Source organism: Rana temporaria, chromosome 3 (assembly GCF_905171775.1).
Source record: "Rana temporaria chromosome 3, aRanTem1.1, whole genome shotgun sequence".
In the NCBI taxonomy this organism is placed as follows: domain Eukaryota; kingdom Metazoa; phylum Chordata; class Amphibia; order Anura; family Ranidae; genus Rana; species Rana temporaria.
This window is the reverse complement of record NC_053491.1, coordinates 356,699,030-356,716,257: the sequence shown is the minus strand read 5'-3', so window position 1 is coordinate 356,716,257 and position 17,228 is coordinate 356,699,030. Positions and strand designations below refer to the sequence as shown.

At 43.7% G+C, this 17,228-nt stretch overlaps 1 protein-coding gene across 1 annotated transcript; it reads left to right on the top strand.

Moving 5' to 3' along the window:
- The first annotated feature begins 1,704 nt into the window (after positions 1 to 1,704).
- CKAP4 (cytoskeleton associated protein 4) lies at positions 1,705 to 9,938 on the top strand. The gene is made up of 2 exons (XM_040345218.1): positions 1,705 to 2,106; positions 8,542 to 9,938. The coding sequence occupies exons 1-2, from the start codon at positions 1,804 to 1,806 to the stop codon at positions 9,844 to 9,846; spliced, it is 1,608 nt and encodes a 535-aa protein (XP_040201152.1). The 5' UTR covers positions 1,705 to 1,803; the 3' UTR covers positions 9,847 to 9,938.
- Positions 9,939 to 17,228: the final 7,290 nt, after the last annotated feature.

Here is a 17,228-nt window from a genome sequence, read left to right as displayed (position 1 = left end):
GAGCGAGATACGCCGATTCACGAACGTACTTACGCCCGTCGCAGTAATCTACGCCATTTACGTAAGGTGTACGTCCGGCGTAAAGTTAAGCCTCATAAAACAGGTGTAAGTCATGTTAGGGTATGGACCAGGGAACAGCCATCGTATTTTACGTCGTTTACGTAAGTCGTACGTGAATGGGGCTGGGCGTAGGTTACGTTCACGTCGTAGGGATTGAGCTGTCGTATCTTAGGGAGTATATTCGACGTGATTCTGAGCATGCGCGCGCATGCGTCGTTCGTTCGGCCCTTCATTTGCATGGGGTCACACTTCATTTAAATGGATCACGCCCACTTCCTTCCTACTTTGAATTAGGCGGGCTTACGCCGACCAATTTACGCTACGCCGGCGCAACGTAGGGAGCAAGTGCTTTGTGAATACTGTTCTTGCCTCTCTATGTTACGTCGGCGTAGCGCATATGAGATGCGCTACGCCCGCACAAATGTACGCCGCTCTACGTGAATCCGAGCCTATAACTTTTAAATAATATCCGTTAATTTATTTATTTTTTTAACCAAAGATATGTAGCTGTATACATTTTGGCCCAAATTTATGAACAAAAATTACTTATTTGCAACATTTTATAATAGAAACTAAAAAAATATATTTTTTTCTTTCGAAATTTTTGCCCTTTTTTCACTTATGACCCTGGCCCCTTCCCCCTGTCAAGTGCTCCCACAGCAAGCAGCTTGCTATGGGGGCACCCGAGCCTGAGCCATAGCTCCGTCTATCCATTCAGACGCTGGCAGGAGAGAGAACAGGGCTCACAGTTGGCAGGAGAAAAGACAGGGGTCACCGCTGGTAGGAGAGAAGATGGGGGGTCACCGCTAGCAGGAGAAAGAACAGGGGTCACCGCTGGCAGGAGAAAGGACAGGGGTCACCGCTGGCAGGAGAAAGGACAGGGGTCACCTATGGCAGGAGAGAGGACAGGGGTCACCACTTGCAGAAGAGAGGACGGGGGTCACCACTGGCAAGAGAGAGGACGGGGGTCACTGCTGGCTGGAGAAAGTACAGGGGTCACCTCTAAAAGGAGATAGGATGGCGGTCACCTCTGGCAGGAGAAAGGACAGGGGTCACCGTTGGTAGGAGAAAGGATAGGGGTCACTGCTGGCAGGTGAGGACGGAGTCACTGCTGGCAGGTGAGGACAGGGTCACCGCTGGCAGGAGAAAGCACAGGATTCACCTCAAACAGGAGAGAGGACAGGGTCACCGCGGCAGGAGAAAGGACGGGGGTCACCGATGACAGAAGAGAGGATGGGGGGTCACCAGTGGAAGGAGACAGCACAGGGGGTCATGTTGTGTGGCTGTTAGAGCCCACTATCTTTGGTACCACAGATATGGTTATGTGGGCGGCAGCAAGTTAATACATTTTCTGTGTTTTCATGCATTACTATGTGCTCCAATGGAAGTCTGTGGGACCAAAAACTGTCCACTAAAGACACCCAGGTAATGTCAGTCATGTGGTGAAGGTGTGAGGGGAGCCCCATGCTGGGAGTAATAGTAGTAGATGATCCTCGTATGATGAGGTGGAGTGATATCCGGGATCTCCCCTCACACACACACACCTAGGACAGGCTCCGGAGGGAGTGTATGCGTGGCAGTCTCCCCCTCATTCCCGTACAGAGGGGCCGGCCTGGGTGTGATGAGGGAGGAGAAGGAGGAGGAGGGAGGACACTTTTCATTCACTCCCCACAACTTCACCAACTCTTTCTGGACTCGGCACCTCGCTCGGCGGGGAACCCAGAGCTCAACCCTCCATTCACCATGACCGGTGCCCGGCATAGGAAGGCAAATTCCACGGACAGCCAGCCGCCGGCTGTAGCCAATGATGTGCCCAAGAAGAACCCCAAACCCAGCAAAGCGGGGGCGCCCCCCCCGGGGGGTTCAGGGCTCCTCCATACTCTGCTCTCCATTGTCCGCTATGGACTGCTGCTCGCCACGGCCGCCTGTATAGGATGGTTGCTCTACTCCCTACTGGAAGAGGTCTCCACCATCAATAGTAAGCTACTACACCTCTCCCAACAGAAGGGGGAGCTCGCCGACACTGTCCACAACCTCAACAAGCAGGTAAGTCTACCACACCTACCTACCTACTCTATGGGGAGGTCAGTATATGGGGCAGGGTTGCCAACTTTCAGTAAATTTACAAACAGTTTGTAAAATCCACAATTGTTGCATCTGTCCATAAATGTCAGTTACGGACATGCAGCCTACATGTCCCTAATGGACATTCAAGGACAGATGCAAAAAGTACGGATTTTACAAACTGTTCGTAGAATTACTGAAAGTTGGCAACCCTGATACGGGACCGGCGAGCGTCGGTGTACGGGACCGGCGAGCGTCGGTGTACGGGACCGGCGAGCGTCAGTGTACGGGACCGGCGAGCGTCAGTGTACGGGACCGGCGAGCGTCAGTGTACGGGACCGGCGAGCGTCGGTGTACGGGACCGGCGAGCGTCGGTGTACGGGACCGGCGAGCGTCGGTGTACGGGACCGGCGAGCGTCGGTGTACGGGACCGGCGAGCGTCGGTGTACGGGACCGGCGAGCGTCAGTGTACGGGACCGGCGAGCGTCGGTGTACGGGACCGGCGAGCGTCGGTATAAGGGATGGGGGGGCAGTATACGGGACCGGCGAGCGTCGGTATACGGGACCGGCGAGCGTCGGTATAAGGGACCGGCGAGCGTCGGTATACGGGACCGGCGAGCGTCGGTATAAGGGACCGCCGATCAATGACAGTTTACTATTTATATTGTAAGTTTGTGTAACTCGTACCCAATGGGCTGCTGGAGAAGGTGTAAATTGCTGTAATAGTCGGCACTACTATTGTATCCAGTGACTTCTGCATAGTAACCACAGGGAGTTAATTGCCTGGCACTGCCCTCGTTCACAGAACTCCCTGTATTCTTTAAATGAACACAAGGCATTCTCTGATTGGATGAGGCGGAGTTTGTGATGTCACCTTTGCCTCTCCCAACTGTGAATAGTTTTGGGAATTACAATGGTGATTGTACAATCAGACCAGGGTTTCTCCAGAGGTTGTTAGGGGTTCCTTGAGAAATGATTAATGGACCAGCCCCTAAAAATCAGGCTGGCTCTCAAATTCCATATTAGCTTGTTCACCCATGGTTTGTGTAGATCACATGTGAGGTCCTTACAAGCACCAGAAAAAAAAATAAAAAAAAAATAATATTATATTTTTCAATTCATTCTGCCCAAGGATGCTGTAGCTGCACTCCCCCATATACACAGCAGGTTGTCCCATCTATACTTCTAGCTTCTGTCCCATTCACTATCAATGCTCAACATAACCTTTCAGCAAAGACATTTTTTTTCAGGTGTATTTTTGGATCCTACGTAAAGAAAGTTAAGTAGACAGCAGGATGTGTAAGGTATTTCTGTACATGCACCAATGCTTGGAATGAATGAAGGGCTGAACTGCCATTGGTACAGCTGACATTCATGTAGCAGATGTCTGTGTCACTTACAGGAGGGAAACAAACATACTTCCACCCACCTTCAAGATTGCAGGCAATGTATTGAAGGCAGTTTGCTGGATCTGTGCTAATATAGTAAGTTATGCAAATATAGGATGACCCCCCCTGCTACTTAAACCTGTTATACAGGAAGTTGGGTGAGCAGTGTCTGCTTCCTGGTGGGGGAAAGAAGGTACTACAAATGTCTTCTAGAAATGTAGATGTATAGATCTGTGGTATAGAACCGCTGGGCTGGCATGGACTGGGTTACAGCGACAATTTTTAAAGGGGGTTGTAAAGGTTTGTTCTTTATTTTCTAAATAGGTTCCTTTAAGCTAGTGCATTGTTGGTTCACTTACCTTTTCCTTCGATTTCCCTTCTAAATGTTTTTTCTCTTTGTCTGAAATTCGCACTTTCTGTTCCTCCTCAGTAAGCTTGCCCCCATCATCCAAGGCACTGTATTCACAGCGTCTCCCTGCAGGTATGTAGTCCCAAGGGAGGGGGCGAGCACGCTGACTAATCCCCAGCCAGAACGGCTCGGATAATGGGGGCAAGCTTACTGAGGAGGAACAGGAAGTGAGAAATTCAGACAAAGGGGGGGGGGGAACATTGAGAAGGGAAATTGAAGGAAAAGGTAAGTGAACCAACAATGCACCAGCTTAAAGGAACCTATTTAGAAAATAAAAAACAAACCTTTACAACCCCTTTAAAGTGCTTGTAAATGCATTCTGTGCATGAAGGTAAAAAACCTGTGTGCAACAGCAGCCCCTCCCCCCTACTTACCTGAGCCCCATCTTGATTCAGCGATGTGCAAGAGAACAGCAGTTCCTCTGGGTGTTTCCCCCTCATTGGCTCCTGCTGCTGTCAATCAGTCAGTGAGCCAATGAGGAGAGAGGGGGCAGGGCCCTGCTGCACTGTGTGTGTGTGTGTGTGTAAATAGACACACAGAGCAGCGGCTCAGGAGCCCCCATAGCAAGCTGTTTGCTACAGGGGCATGAGGGAGGACCAGGAGTGCTGGAAGGGAACCTAAGAAGAGGAGGTTTGGGGCTGCTCTGTGCAAAACCACTGCACAGAGCAGGTAAGTATGACATGTTTTATTTTTTAAAAAAATTCTGCCTTTAATAACACTTTAATCTCTTGCTACTAGGAGGGTTATAGCTTAACTCCAGACCGTTATAAAGGAATGCAGCCATATAATCCATGATACCTCATTACATGTATATTTTGAAATGCAAGCAGTCTAGGTACCCGAAGATGATTTGGTATTGGCCTGTACAGCAGGGCTGGAGTGCGGTAGGAAGGAGCAGCACAAGGAGCAAATTAGTTCATGTGTTTACAAGAAATGTGCTGATAGTAGGAGAGAGAGGTGAGCTCTACCTTGTGTTGCTTTCTCTTTCACTATCCAGTCTGGGGCTTGGAGGAAGTAGGTTGAATAATTCTGGCCATCAGACATCGATTTGCAGAGAAAAATTCAGGGGAAATCTCAGGAATTAATACTGCAGGAAAAAAGCTAGGTTTGTTACGTTGTCTTTCAATGGGATTTCTTAAAGGGTCACTAAAGGAAAACATTTTTTTAGCTGAAATGACTGTTTACAGGACATAGAGACATAATAGTTAACTGATTCCTTTTAAAAATGATTAAAAATAGATAAAAAAACAATCATATAATGTGCCTGCAGTGTAGTTTCGTTTTTGCTGTTGTTTGCTGGTTCTCTGATGTACAGAGAGCCACTAGAGGGCAGTCAGCCAATAGAGAGCAGTGATACTTTGTCTAAAACTCCTCAGCACCAATCCAGTTTCGTTTTACACACCGCTCCTTGATTAGTGACCACCGTGAGAAATCTCCCAGTACTGTGGTTATCAGGAAACAGGCAACCAGGAAGTGTCCAGAACAGAGAGAGATTTACAGCAACATGAAAGCAAAAACGAACAATGAGGACATGAAACCAGGACTGCAGTAAGGTAAAGGAAGCTATTTAGCAAAAAAAAAAAATTCCTTTAGTGACCCTTTAAATGTTATTTTTGACTGGAGTTCTGTTTTAGACCCCATTCACATCTAGGCGTTTTTACGCCTGTAGCGCTACGCCTCTGCCGCCAGAGGGCTGAAAACAGATGTCCCTCTATGGAGATGGTTCACATCTCCACGCCGAACGCCGGACGCCTGTCGCCTGCGGCGTGAAAAAAGGTCCCGGACCTTTTTTTCAGGCGTCTTCGAGCGTTCGGCTAGGAGATGGCAATCATCTCCATAGAGGGGGTCATCTTGGGGCACATCTAGGCGGACAATACCCGCGTTTTGTCGCCGCAAATCGCGGTACAAAACGCCGCTATTTTTACCGCGATTTGCGGCGACAAAACGCCGCGATTTCGTCCGTCTAGATGTGAATGCAGCCTTAAACCCAAACTCCACTTTTCTTGCCACCCTCCACTACATAAATAGCATCTGGTACCGATCAACCACACATGATTGGAGCCATGTGCAATCATGCAAGATTGATCACTGCTACTTCACATCCGTGTGCACCAGTTTAACGCATTTTGTGCATTTTACGTATGATATATACACCCTTTTTTACTTATTTTTTTTATGCATCTGCACCACCAAAAAAATCTGTATATGCTGAAATTTTAACCTTCACATTGCTAAACAAGACAATGTTGCACTCCATTCATTTCAACAACATTCTTCCTATTGGATTATACAGGTATGTTCATTGATAGTATATTATGCATGCTATTTACATGTAAAAACTTCCCTTGTGTAGCCTGCAGCCAAAGCCGATTGAAATGAAAAATAGACTACAGGGCCATTAAAGCGGAGGTTCACCCTAATGACATGTATATCTGACCAACTTCCTTATATTCGTAACAAGTACAGTCCGGATTTTTTTTTATGCTTTACGTACCTTGTAATCCATCTTTTCAATCTACTTCTCCCCGTGGGAGTAAGCATTTTCTATGCCTAGGGGATTGTCATCTGGAAAATCGCCCAGATGACTGAAGTCTGTTCCCCCGGCGGATAAGGCCCCGCCCCCCGTTTCAGTTTCGTACAACTTCCATAGAGGACAATGGGTGGCCCGATAGGGTCCGCCTATAAAAAAAGGATTGGTCCAATCGTGTGAAAGGGGCTTAACACACAATCCCAGTGGCTGCCAATGGGAATGTGTGTATAACCCCCCTGCTGTCAGGTCTTACGACGTACGGATCGTTCAGCAAAAGGGTTAATGCAAACTTGTGCTTTTCTACAGAGATGCTACATCATCGGTCTAATGCTCCTCTCTCTAGCAGTACATACTTGCCTTTCCTTTTATTCCCTTCTGGGACTCAGGAATATACTCAGTACTTCAGGGTTCGACAAATCCCAGGTCACCATGACGACTGGAAATTGCATCCTGGCGCCTAGTCTTTTGTCAGCCTATTTCCAGGCGTGAGCAATTCCATTTGCCCAATTCCCCAGACATGCAGTTCCGGGCGCCGGGCAGCTGGTTGTCGACCACACAGTCAGCTAGTTCATGGGAGGGCTATTGATGTCCTTCCAGAACCCCGCGCATCAGGCGTGCTCTGTGATTGCTGTGTCTTTAGGAAACAGCTGATCACAGAGCGAGGTAAAAGACCAATCACAGTTTCCATTTACTTTGTGATCAGCTTTGTTTGATCACATTGTAAATAGACTTGCCAGTTATCGGCAGGCATTTCCCCTCAGGCTGTTACAGTGTGAGGAAAGGAGAATCGGTATCCGCCAATTCTGACAGGTGGAATCAATCAGAGCTCTCAATGGAGGAACCGTGGGAGGATCAGGCTGTTGCCATTTGGTTAAGATAACCTTTCTGGCATAAAATATAAACAATCGTTTTTGTGTGTTAATGTCGCGCTTATCACAAATACCCAAAAGTAGGATAAGAGGGTCTATGCCTATATTTCATCTTCACATACCGGCACCTCCATGTATTCTCTGTGTTTAAACCTTTGTCGTGCATCTATGTACACATCTGGGATACATAAAAGAAGGGGTTTTGTTGTTGAAAATAAAGCTTTGTTTTAAAAAAAATAAAACAACCAACTTTTTTTTTTTTTTAGCTGGCTCTTAGATTTAACTCAAATTGTCAAGCTCTGTGGCAGAGCATGTGAATGATTGATTTAAAGAGGTTGTAAAATCAGAAGTTTTTTTTATCTTAATGCAATCTATGCATTAAGATAAAAAGCCTTCTGTGTGCAGCAGTCCACCTCAGCCTCCCTAATACTTATCGGAGCCCCATCTCTGTCCAGTGATGTCCACGAGTGTCACAGCCATTCGAGACTCTCCCTCCTGATTTGGTGAGACAAAGCAATGGTATCATTGGCTCCTGCTGCTGTCAATCAAAGTCAGTCAGCCAATCAGGAGAGAGAGGGGGTTGGGCATGGCCACAGCTCTGTGTCTGAATGGACACTTGGAGCTGTGACTCGGCTCAGGTGCCCCCATAGCAAGATGCTTGCTGTGGGGGCACTCGACAGAAGGGAGGGGCCAGGAGCACAGATGAGTGACCCGAGAATTGGATCCAGGCTTCTTTGTGCAAAGCCACTGCACAGGGCAGGTATGTTTGTTATTTATATAGGAAAAAAAACAAGACTTTACAATCCCTTAAACTTTCCATGTGACATCGCTGATGCTTGATGGTTCAGTGCTGTGACATGGGGAAGAAGAGACAGCCCTAATCTTGCGATCCTACCCAAAAAACTTTAAGCTTTAAACAGGGCTTTCTTCCAGGGGCTAAATGATGCAAAGAAAAAATAAGGGTGCAGCTGGGCAGGAGAGCAGAAAGCAAATCTATTGCTGTTGCCCTGCAAAATGGGGTGAATTAACTGTAACCTGTTGATATATCTACAATACATCATACCTGCAGTTATTAGATATTACACTCTCAGGCGATCTGACATTTAAGAACATTTTTTAATATATAAGCAAAATTATATTAATTTGGTGCTAAAACGATATTGACTCTGGGCTGTTTTACATTGTTTGTTTGACTTTTTTTACGTTCTGTGTTTCACTTAGATCGATATTCTTCAAAAAACAGTCGGAAGAGTTGAATTCATCTCTAAAGATATCCAGGAAAAGCAACAGAGTCATGACAATTCCATCAAAAACAGCGAAAAAGAGCTTGATGTTGTTGGTGTTGTTCTTAAGAAACTTCAGAAAGACCTGTCAAATGTTGTACAAGATGTAAAGGACCAAGGGGAAAGAGATCTGGTCCTCTTTGACAATACCATGAAGGAAAAATTCACAGAATTAAATAAATCAATCAATGACGACATAGTTGACCTTGCTGAAGTACAGAAGTCAAGCCAGGAAGAGATAAACAATGTGAAAGCTTCAATAGCTTCTTTGGGAGATGTCGATTCAATCACCAATGAACTTAAGAGGTTAAAAGAACTTTTCTCTGAGTTACAAGCTTCATTTAGGTCCAAGGAAGAGTCTGTTGACTGGCTGGTGAGCAATGCAATTAACATTGATACTGTCACCACGAATGGCAATGAAATCTCAGTTCTCAGAAGTCAGCACGACCTTCTGAAAACAAATGTTGAGGAGCACTTAGCCACAGTAGTGGAGCTGAAGGACAAAATCTTAGCAGAAAAGTCTGCCATGAAAACCGAGCTGGACAGAGTTCTTAAAGACTTTGAACAACTTTCATCTTCTGTTAGAGAAATAGAAAATAATTATGTATCAACAAACAACGATTTGCTTAAGGAAATTGAAAATAATAAAGATAGTGTTGAGTTGAGGCTGAAACCTCTTGAAAGTACAATTGAGTACTTGAATTCTGAAATATCTTCTTTGGAATTAACAACCAGTTTTGAAGAATACAACAGGAGGTTGAACGCTGTTGAAGAAGCTTTTGCTGGTTTGAAGCACTTAACTTCTGGAAACTCTGAAAGCCCTGAAGCATCTGAGACCCTGTCAACGCTAAAAGAGTCTCAAGAAGCTTTGTCCCAACAGGTCCAAGAATTGAGATCTGCCATTGTCGACCTTCCAAATGTTTCCCCAGATATTCAGAAATTACAAGTGGAGGTCACAGGTGCTCTTGAAGGCCTTAAATATGACTATGACCAGTGGAAGAGTAACCTAGGCAATGCTGGGCAATCGGACCAAGTATATGAGGGTGGCTTGAAAACTTCTATTACAAAACTGGAATCTGACTTGAAGAGGTTAAGGGAGGCAGTAGATAGTTTGATAGCATATTCTGTGAAAATAGAAACCCATGACAAAGATTTGGAATCTATTAAAGAGTCTGTAGAAGACCTTAAAGAAAGTACAGATAAACTGCAAGTAAAATTTGAACAGATACATGAAAATGTATAGCCGTGTTCGCGTTGTAAGGAAGAAAAATGTAGGATTTTCAAAGTCTAGTTTTTAACTTGTTCTCATTAAAATGTTTTTCTGTATTGTTTTTTATTGGGGTTGTATTTCTTTCTTTTATATATTTTACTGGGAATTCAAGCAATGCCAAAATGTTTAATGGCTGTTTTAAAACTGTCCATAAACAATTTAGTATAAGTTATGAAATATTTATAAAGCTTTTACAGAATAACTGCTGTATAGTAAGTACTGGCAAGAGATATATACATTTCTAGATTGGCCATGTGCAATTTGTTCGCTTTGTAATTTTACAGTGTTGGCCATATCCAGCTGAAAACCATTATTAGAACTTGGAATAAGGTCATCACTGGTTGGTTGTTTTTTTTTTTGGGGTTATCTTGTGAATAAATTGAACATAGCCAACCTAAATAAAGTTATCAGTAATAAGCCAACAGAACAAATTCATTCTTATGTATTTGATAAGGGTGTATTTAAAGCTCAGGGTTTACATGTGTCACATTTACCTTTTAGGTACAGTCTGTCTTCATTGGAAGAATCCTGAGTAAAAGATATCTTGTCTGGAACCAACCACCTAACTAAGGAACTCCAGAAAGTTCTATGTATGGGTCTGCTATATAATGAATGGGACTGCACAATTAGTTCAACAAATTGCACAACCATTGGGCAGAATAGGTTTATTTATAAAGCAGAGGTAATTACATTGATAAAGAATGCAAGAGTTAGTCCAGTGCTAACAAAGAGCACACTGATCGAAGCAGAGTGATATAGAGGGAGGGACAAGAGTGTTAATTAACTAAAGGTCTTCCACCTTGGTAGAGAGCGCTTTGCTGTGTAAATATCGGAACTAGATGCACGGAGCTATAGATTTTGTGTGCTTCACAGTGAAAAGACGTAAGGCACCCCATTTACTTTGTATGGGCTTTCAACACGTCTGAATTATTTTTACTATTATAGGTGCATTGGATTGCCATTCTGAATGACAACACACGCTAATGAATACAAGCCTGCGCATTGAGCCACGCACAAGTGTATATCTGATAACAAATAAAAAGGGTACACATAAACTGCAAATGAGGAAGTGAAAAAAGTACATCTTAAAAGGTGTTTATCCTTATTGTTATGGGCATTTCATTCTTTATGTCCCAACATTTTCTGTGTTTTTGTTAAATTTACACATTCTTAAAACTTTAATGAATCAAACGGAACAGGGACAGAGGAAGCTCCTTCTAATGGCCACAGCAGCTGTGCAGATCTCACCAACAGAGTCCCAAAGGAATAGATTAAACCGTTTGTGGTTTAACTCTGTTTTGGGTGGTCCTAAAGCATATTGGAACTCTAGAACAAAAAATTGTATATATTGCAGCTTACCAGTTCTTAAATGTGATGGTTGCATTAGTCCTTTTCAGCCATCATTCCTGCTTTAGTTTTACCTGCTTACCCTGCCAATAATGCTACATTCACACTGGCGATTTAAGCTGGGTACACCCTAAGGGCCCTTAGGTGGACCTGAACGGGCGCTCCATGCTCCTCTATGGACCCGCGGATGTCAGCGGTGACATGCTCGCTGACATCTGACCCGCCAAAGTGTTACAGAGGAAAATCCTACTTTTGCATCCATCTAGCGGATCGGATGACGATGGACTCACGGTCCGTCGTCATCTGATCCCCTACAGGGGAGAGCAGTGCTCCGACAGGTCGGTCCCTGCACAGTGTGCAGAGACAGACCTGTCATCTGCCTGCTCAGCGGGGATCAATGGAGCGATCCCCACTGAGCAAAGCAGAGCCCACACACGGATCCGCCCCGTGTGAAAGGACCGTAACAGTTTTTTTTTTGGGGTTAAATGAAAAAAAAAATGACAGCTCCAGTCAGAGCCACTGTACTAACCATGCAATGTTAGTTCAGCAACTAACTGTTGTGTTCAGATCGAGGGGTGTCCGCCCCCCCGCCAGAACACTCTGATCCGTGCTCTCTGCCATTGGCTAGGAGGATTGATCAGGAGTTAGTCAGCTGCTGGTTTTCCAGCATGCACGTCCAACAGACCGACATACACACAGGCCAAATGTCGGCCTTTTTTTTTTTTTTTTTAAGCTGGTTATCTCCCAACATTAGCTATCTCCTGTGTGCACACCAGTGTGAATGTAGGCTAACCCCTTCCAATCCTAGAGTGACAATGTTTACTCCCTGCACTGTACCTATGGTAGAGAAGTGTTGTCACCATAGGCTTATCTACTGATTTGAACTACAGACACCTCCTTTATAGTGGGGAGATGTTTTGAAATTTGTGTAAGACTGAAATATTGTTTCAGTGCACCTGAAATTATATGAACACAAGATTTCTGAAAGATCAACTGTAGTTGCAAACCTGAAAAAAGGAAAACGAATAAAGCCACCATATCTAAGGACTGGTAAGCTACAACATATGACATTTTTAAGTTAGGAGATGGCCATGTTTGGATGATTTGGTAGCTAAACAATTGTCATTATAACATTGTTTTCATTGTTTGTACTGACAATAATATGGAAACACTACATGATTTGTAGGTGTGAAAGTGACGACATGTTTTGCGTTGAAAGCTAAATTGATGTAACATTCTTTTGCTTCCTCTGTGTGATGAGACACCAAGCTAACCGGTGGGAAGCCTCTCGCCATTCACTGCGTGCGCTGCTAGTAATATGGAGTCATGTCAGAGCTAACTGAGCTTCAATAAGCTCTGTGACCGAAGTTGCCAATTTATTTGCGGTGTTGTGAGGTACGGTATCAAAGGTTAACTGCATATACAATTTCTGCAAAAACATTACCCATAAACATAAGTGTGTGGTTATCATGGAAAACCAAAATCCAGCCTGGTCATTCAGTTGTTTCCCATGGTAGGCTCAGGTAGGAGGCATAGTGGCAAATCTACCTACATCAGGTACTCCTTAATCTGACCATAAACTACAGTACCTCAGCAGGGGAGCATTCACATGTCTTTAGATACCTTTGCCTAAGACTAATTATCTTTTTTTCTGGTTATACTGTACATTCGGTTGCAGAGATTCTTCAGAGTGCTGGGAAATTTCATTTACAATTTATTATCAATTGTTATGTGTCCTTTACATTTTTCAGGTCACCTGGAGTCATGACATAGATTCCAAATATGTGTAAAGTCATGGATAATTCGCAAAGAAATATACTTCCATCTAAGAAGTCGTTGTAAATTCACTATTAATTTTGTGGGTGGCTTATTTAGCATTTTAGAATATGACTCACTTGGCCAACTACCTTTAGAAATCACTTTAAGGTGTTTAATACAAGCATCACTGAACTAGTTTTACTGCATTTTGTAATCAGGTTAGTTACAAAACAATGAGCAACACAAAATAAGTGAAGGTTGAACAGTTTTATTTGCAAGTCTCACTTGTTATTTTCATTATTGTACAGTCAATACGTTTACATATTACAGGTATTTAGAAAGCTGACAATTACATTCTGCACATTCATATCAGTCCTTGCCCTTAAGGCGCTTAGCATCTAATGTCCCTCTCTCACATTAAAAAATGCAGACATAATAGGGCTAATTTGGATAGAAATACAGGGAGAGCATGCAAACTCCATGCAGAAAGTGTCCTGACTATGATTCGTAGAAAAGTGAGAGCAGACAAAGTGGTCCATCGAGGAGGCCTGTGTGTTTTTTTTTGTTTTTTTTTTGTACCAAGGACCCCAGTGCTGCAAGGCAGGGTCTTAAAATATAAAGATGCAGTCGCTGTTTGGTTATCCTGACAGCCGAATGTGCCAGCTGTCTGAATACAATAGCTTGGGTGAAGAAAACTGTATGACTAGCCTTGTTGATAAGATCAAGAGCTGCTAGCATAGGAAGCTGGTGTAAACTATTGAAAAAGTAAGCCAGTGGTGTCTACTTGCCCTTATATATCACGTTTTTTTGCAGTGTATTGTATACACTATCTGTATGTACAGTATGTTCTTAGTTTTTATGAGTTTCCTTCCACAGTTCCACATCGAAGTAGATTAAAGTGTATGTAATGGCAAACATTTTACGTTAATTGGACAGTTCAGGACACAAGAAAAATATTCATAGACCCTGGGGTATAGGTTCATACCTTCAGGTCATTGAACACTGGCAAGCTTTTTTTTTTTTTTCAAAATTCTTTATTTACTTACAGGAGGAAGCGTGTCCACATGGATCACACCAACATTACAGACACAGGAACATCCACGGGTGTACAAACATAACCCAAATGAGTACAACAGGTCAAAGGTAGCTGCTGGCTTTTAATAAACAGACACTTACCTGCTCCACGGCTCCGGCGACGCGCCGGCCGGGGCTCCGCTCCTCGCCCCCCCTCGCCGGCCGGCGTATTTATTCTTAGTGTGGGCACCCGGCAGTGACAGCTTTCGGCTTCACGGCCGGGCACCCACTGCGAACGCGCGAGCAGCGCGGCGCCGTCCGATTGGACAGGCGCTCGCCTACAGGGAGGAGCTGTGAAAAGGCGATTGAGCTAATCACCTTTCCAGCCCCTCGGCGGAAGGAGGAAGTGGGACAGGAAGTCCCCTTCTCCTGAAGCCCCCACTCCCCCCCCAAAAAAAATTACATGCCAAATGTGGCATGTAAGGGGGCGAGGAGTGGGTTAAGCGGAAGTTCCATTTTTAGGTGGAACTCCGCTTTAATTCTCCATCTCGCCATGCCCCTTTGGGTACCAATAGACCTGCAAAATCCTTAAATACATTTCCTGTTCATGAACAGATAAAATCTGCAATCTACAGTATGATTATTGGATCACTCCAGAAAGGATTTTCACTCTTCCCCAAATTCATTCCTCTACGCAAAAAAAACAGAGCATCTACTTGCTCCACCATGTCTTTAAATTCCAAACCTAAGTTCAGCCCTTACCTTTGACGCAACACTTGGGCCACAAACCCAGCAGGTCTTCTCCAAAGACATCTACCAAAAAAGGGGTGCCCTCACTCTTAAGAGTGGGAGGACATTGGTTACAGTTTTCCTCTCTTTGGCTCACAGACATCCCAGACCTGTGGGTTCAATCAGTGGTTTCAGGGGGGTACAAAGATATAAACCCAAAATGAAAAAAAAAATGCCTTTAGTTTTACCCCAAGAGTAATTTTGACTTGCCTGTTAATTCCATTCTTGGAAATCTTGAAGTACAGTACAGGGCATTTCATTCCTTGGTTATGCTGCATTGCTTGCTACAAAACTGAGGACTCACTCAAAGTGGAGTAGGGAAGGGCACCCAGTGAGCGTGTCCTCAAAGGCTTGCCAGTGTAAAATCACCTGAAGGTACAAACCTATAACCCAGGGTCTAGAAACACTTTGCCTTTGTCCTGTGATGTAGTCCGAAATATAGAATTTACAAGTTTTTATTGTGTCTTATTTGGGAAGACTCACCCTTTCAATTTGTTCTGAGGAGCATTGTCATTGAGAAGTAAAGTGAGGCAAAATCCAAAACTTTACAGCACCAGAATAAGTGGTAAGGGGCAATTTTCCAATGGGGACACTTATTCTGGTGACAACTGTCATCTGAATTCTCACTTTCCCAAATGTATGGTTTACAGACAGCAAAAAATTACCTGCTGGGATTCTGACCTTTCCATACTCTTTCCAAAACGAAAGAAAAAGTCTTGGCTATACATACTCTCAATGCATTCCTAAAAGTCTCCACAGTTTACCTGGGTGTGGTAGAAACTTTAGATCAGCCTTTTTTAACCAGGGTGCCCAGGCACCCTGGAGTGCCTTGAGGTTTCTTCAGGGTTGCCTTGGCAAAATGCCTAAAAATGTATCAAAAACTGTATACAAGCCAGCAGGTGGATCAAGCCTGCTTTTTTTTTCAATAACGGTTTTATTTGTACATTTTTGACAGGTACACATGCAATACAGTACATGGTTACTTAACCATTTGCTTACTGGGCACATAAACTCCCTTCCTGCCCAGGCGAAATTTCAGCTTCCGGCACTGCGTCGCTTTAACTGACATTTGCACGCCCGTGCGACGTAGCTCCCAAACAAAATTGACGTCCTTTTTTTACCACAAATAGAGCTTTCTTTTGGTGGTACTTAATCAATTTTGAAAAAAAACTAAATTTTTAACTTTTTGCTATAATAAATATCCCATTTTTTTTATATTATTTTTCTCAGTTTAGGCCAATCCGTATTCTTCTACGTATTTTTTGTAAAAAAAAAAAAAAAATCACAATAAGCGACTGGTTTGCGCAAAAGTTATAGCGCCTACAAAATAGGGGACAGAATTATGATTTTTTTTTATTATTTTTTTTTACTAGTAATGACGGCGATCTGCGATTTTTATTGGGACTGCGACATTATGGCGGACACATCGGACACTTTTGACACATTTTTGGGACCATTCACATTTATACAGCGACCAGTGCTATAAATATGCACTGGTTACTGTATAAATGTGACTGGCAGGGAAGGGGTTAACACTAGGGGCAAGGAAGGGGTTAAATGTGTGCCCTGCATAGTGTTTCTAACTGTGGGGGAAGGGGACTGACTGGGGTAGGTGACCGATCGGTGTGCCTATGTACAAGGGACACGGCCTTGGTCTCCTCTCCCTGACAGGACGTGGATCTGTTATAAAAGCATTAGATGAAGAAAAGCAAGAGACAAATGATTGCCCTGTACAATGATCTTTGTATGTCAGCTGGAGCCCCATGTTATATTGTATTGCTTTCATTAACAGTCCTGGATGTGGATTAAACCCCCATGCACTGCTCAGACTATCTCATAACAAAAAGTGACAGAAAATAGGCAGAATACAAAAAGTCCATGTGATTATGTTCCCAGATATAACAGTTACACCAGCTGTGCTTTCCAACATATTGATTTACTCCTGAGAATCTGTACATCCTCATTAATTTAATGAGAATCTCATACAGTTTGGTAGAACAGAAGAAAAGAGAGAACAGCAGGGAGTTATTCCATTGATTGTACATCATTTAAACAACGTATGCTTTGAGTATATTGAAGACTTGTCATTGTGTGGACTGAACCAAACAAGCTATTACTACAGCAGAGAAAAACTTTATTTTATTTAGTTCTTAAACCTATCCTTTCTTTAGAATATGAAATTGTGAGTCTTCTAGTATAACGATGTATGTTTTTAGCATAAATCCATAGATGCGTCAGACTCTGAAGTTAGTGAATTTTTAGGGGTGCTGTGTGATGGATTCATTGTGCATGATGTGGTTTCTTCAGTTCATGCAAACATTTCCTAAGGAGAGATGGGTGATGCCATTACTTACCTACTTCTGAAAATTCTAGTTGCTTGGCTCTTACTCTGACCAACCGACTTTTACATTTTGAGCCATTACACAATACACTAAACGTGTATGCAT

Coding starts and splice junctions, on each gene's coding strand:
- CKAP4 (XM_040345218.1), top strand. CDS start 1,804: ATGACCGGTGCCCGGCATAGGAAGGCAAATTCCACGGACAGCCAGCCG. Junction 2,107..8,541: donor TCCACAACCTCAACAAGCAG/GTAAGTCTACCA, acceptor TGTTTCACTTAG/ATCGATATTCTTCAAAAAAC.